The sequence below is a fragment of the Limulus polyphemus genome, unplaced genomic scaffold (genome assembly GCF_000517525.1).
Source record: "Limulus polyphemus unplaced genomic scaffold, Limulus_polyphemus-2.1.2 Scaffold2767, whole genome shotgun sequence".
In the NCBI taxonomy this organism is placed as follows: Eukaryota; Metazoa; Arthropoda; class Merostomata; order Xiphosura; family Limulidae; genus Limulus; species Limulus polyphemus.
The window spans coordinates 109,948-110,930 of NW_013668377.1; the positions used below are offsets into that span (position 1 = coordinate 109,948).

Here is a 983-nt window from a genome sequence, read left to right on the forward strand (position 1 = left end):
TAAACTACATTTATTAAAAAAACAGAAATAATGTGAGACAATCATTACCATTTATCAAACAACGAATTTAAACTACAACACTGAATACTCCAGCGAATAATGTTTCAACTTAAACAGATTTAAAATGATGTAAATAAAACAGACGTGTATCCACAGGATACTTAATTTTCACATACTGCTCGTGATTAGAAATAACTGAACAAAGACAGTAATTACAGACTCTAAGAACTTTGGCATTGAGGGATAATTTCCAGTCGCAAACACTGCTGATTTTATGAATCTTGATCAGGGTTCGCGTAACGGTCTTGGTCAGCATTGGCTACTGAAGAGGGCACGGGATAATACAAGTAGGCTTGTTCGCAAGGGATTCCTTGGTGTGGTAGTTCACAAGTGAGAGTTGCTTGGCTGAAGATTCTTTCTTCTCTGCAGTAAAAGCTATACTGAACGGCCTGTTCTTGCCCATACTGTGTGACGTAGGGGTTACAAATGTGGTATACTTTGCAAGCTGCCTCCATGTCTGCATAGTAACCGTAGGTCTTGTTCACACAAGAAAACTGTGTACCCACCGGACTTAATACCAGGTTGGTGTTGTCAGAAAGGGGCACTGTAAGTACCATCATTTCGCTAGCCACAACCTTAGCTGTAGCGAAAAACATCATTACCACAACGCTTTGGAGAACCATTTTCCACGAGGTGTTCTAAACACAAAATATAAATTGTAATGCAATCATACTTATAGAAATTTTATAGTAGATAACTAATCATTTTATTATGGTAAATAGTTGGGTATAATAACGAAAATATAATCACAATTTTATTGGAAACTCTTGAAATTGACAGCAATTGGATAACTAACATCTATGCACCTATCCATATGTGTGTGTGGTTTTTCGAACTACACAAAAAACTATTTTACATTTTTACAATTAAGTACTATTATAGAATGTTTGTAAAAGATTTTTATGTTTTATTCATCATATTAA

At 35.1% G+C, this 983-nt stretch overlaps 1 protein-coding gene across 1 annotated transcript; it reads right to left on the reverse strand.

Moving 5' to 3' along the window:
* Positions 1 to 272: 272 nt before the first annotated feature.
* On the reverse strand, positions 273 to 683 carry LOC106467860. Its single transcript, XM_013928239.1, has one exon. The coding sequence runs from the start codon at positions 681 to 683 to the stop codon at positions 273 to 275; it is 411 nt and encodes a 136-aa protein (XP_013783693.1).
* Positions 684 to 983: the final 300 nt, after the last annotated feature.

What these genes read in the sequence shown, in the direction of transcription:
- LOC106467860 (XM_013928239.1), bottom strand. Translation starts at nt 683, where the DNA reads ATGGTTCTCCAAAGCGTTGTGGTAATGATGTTTTTCGCTACAGCTAAG.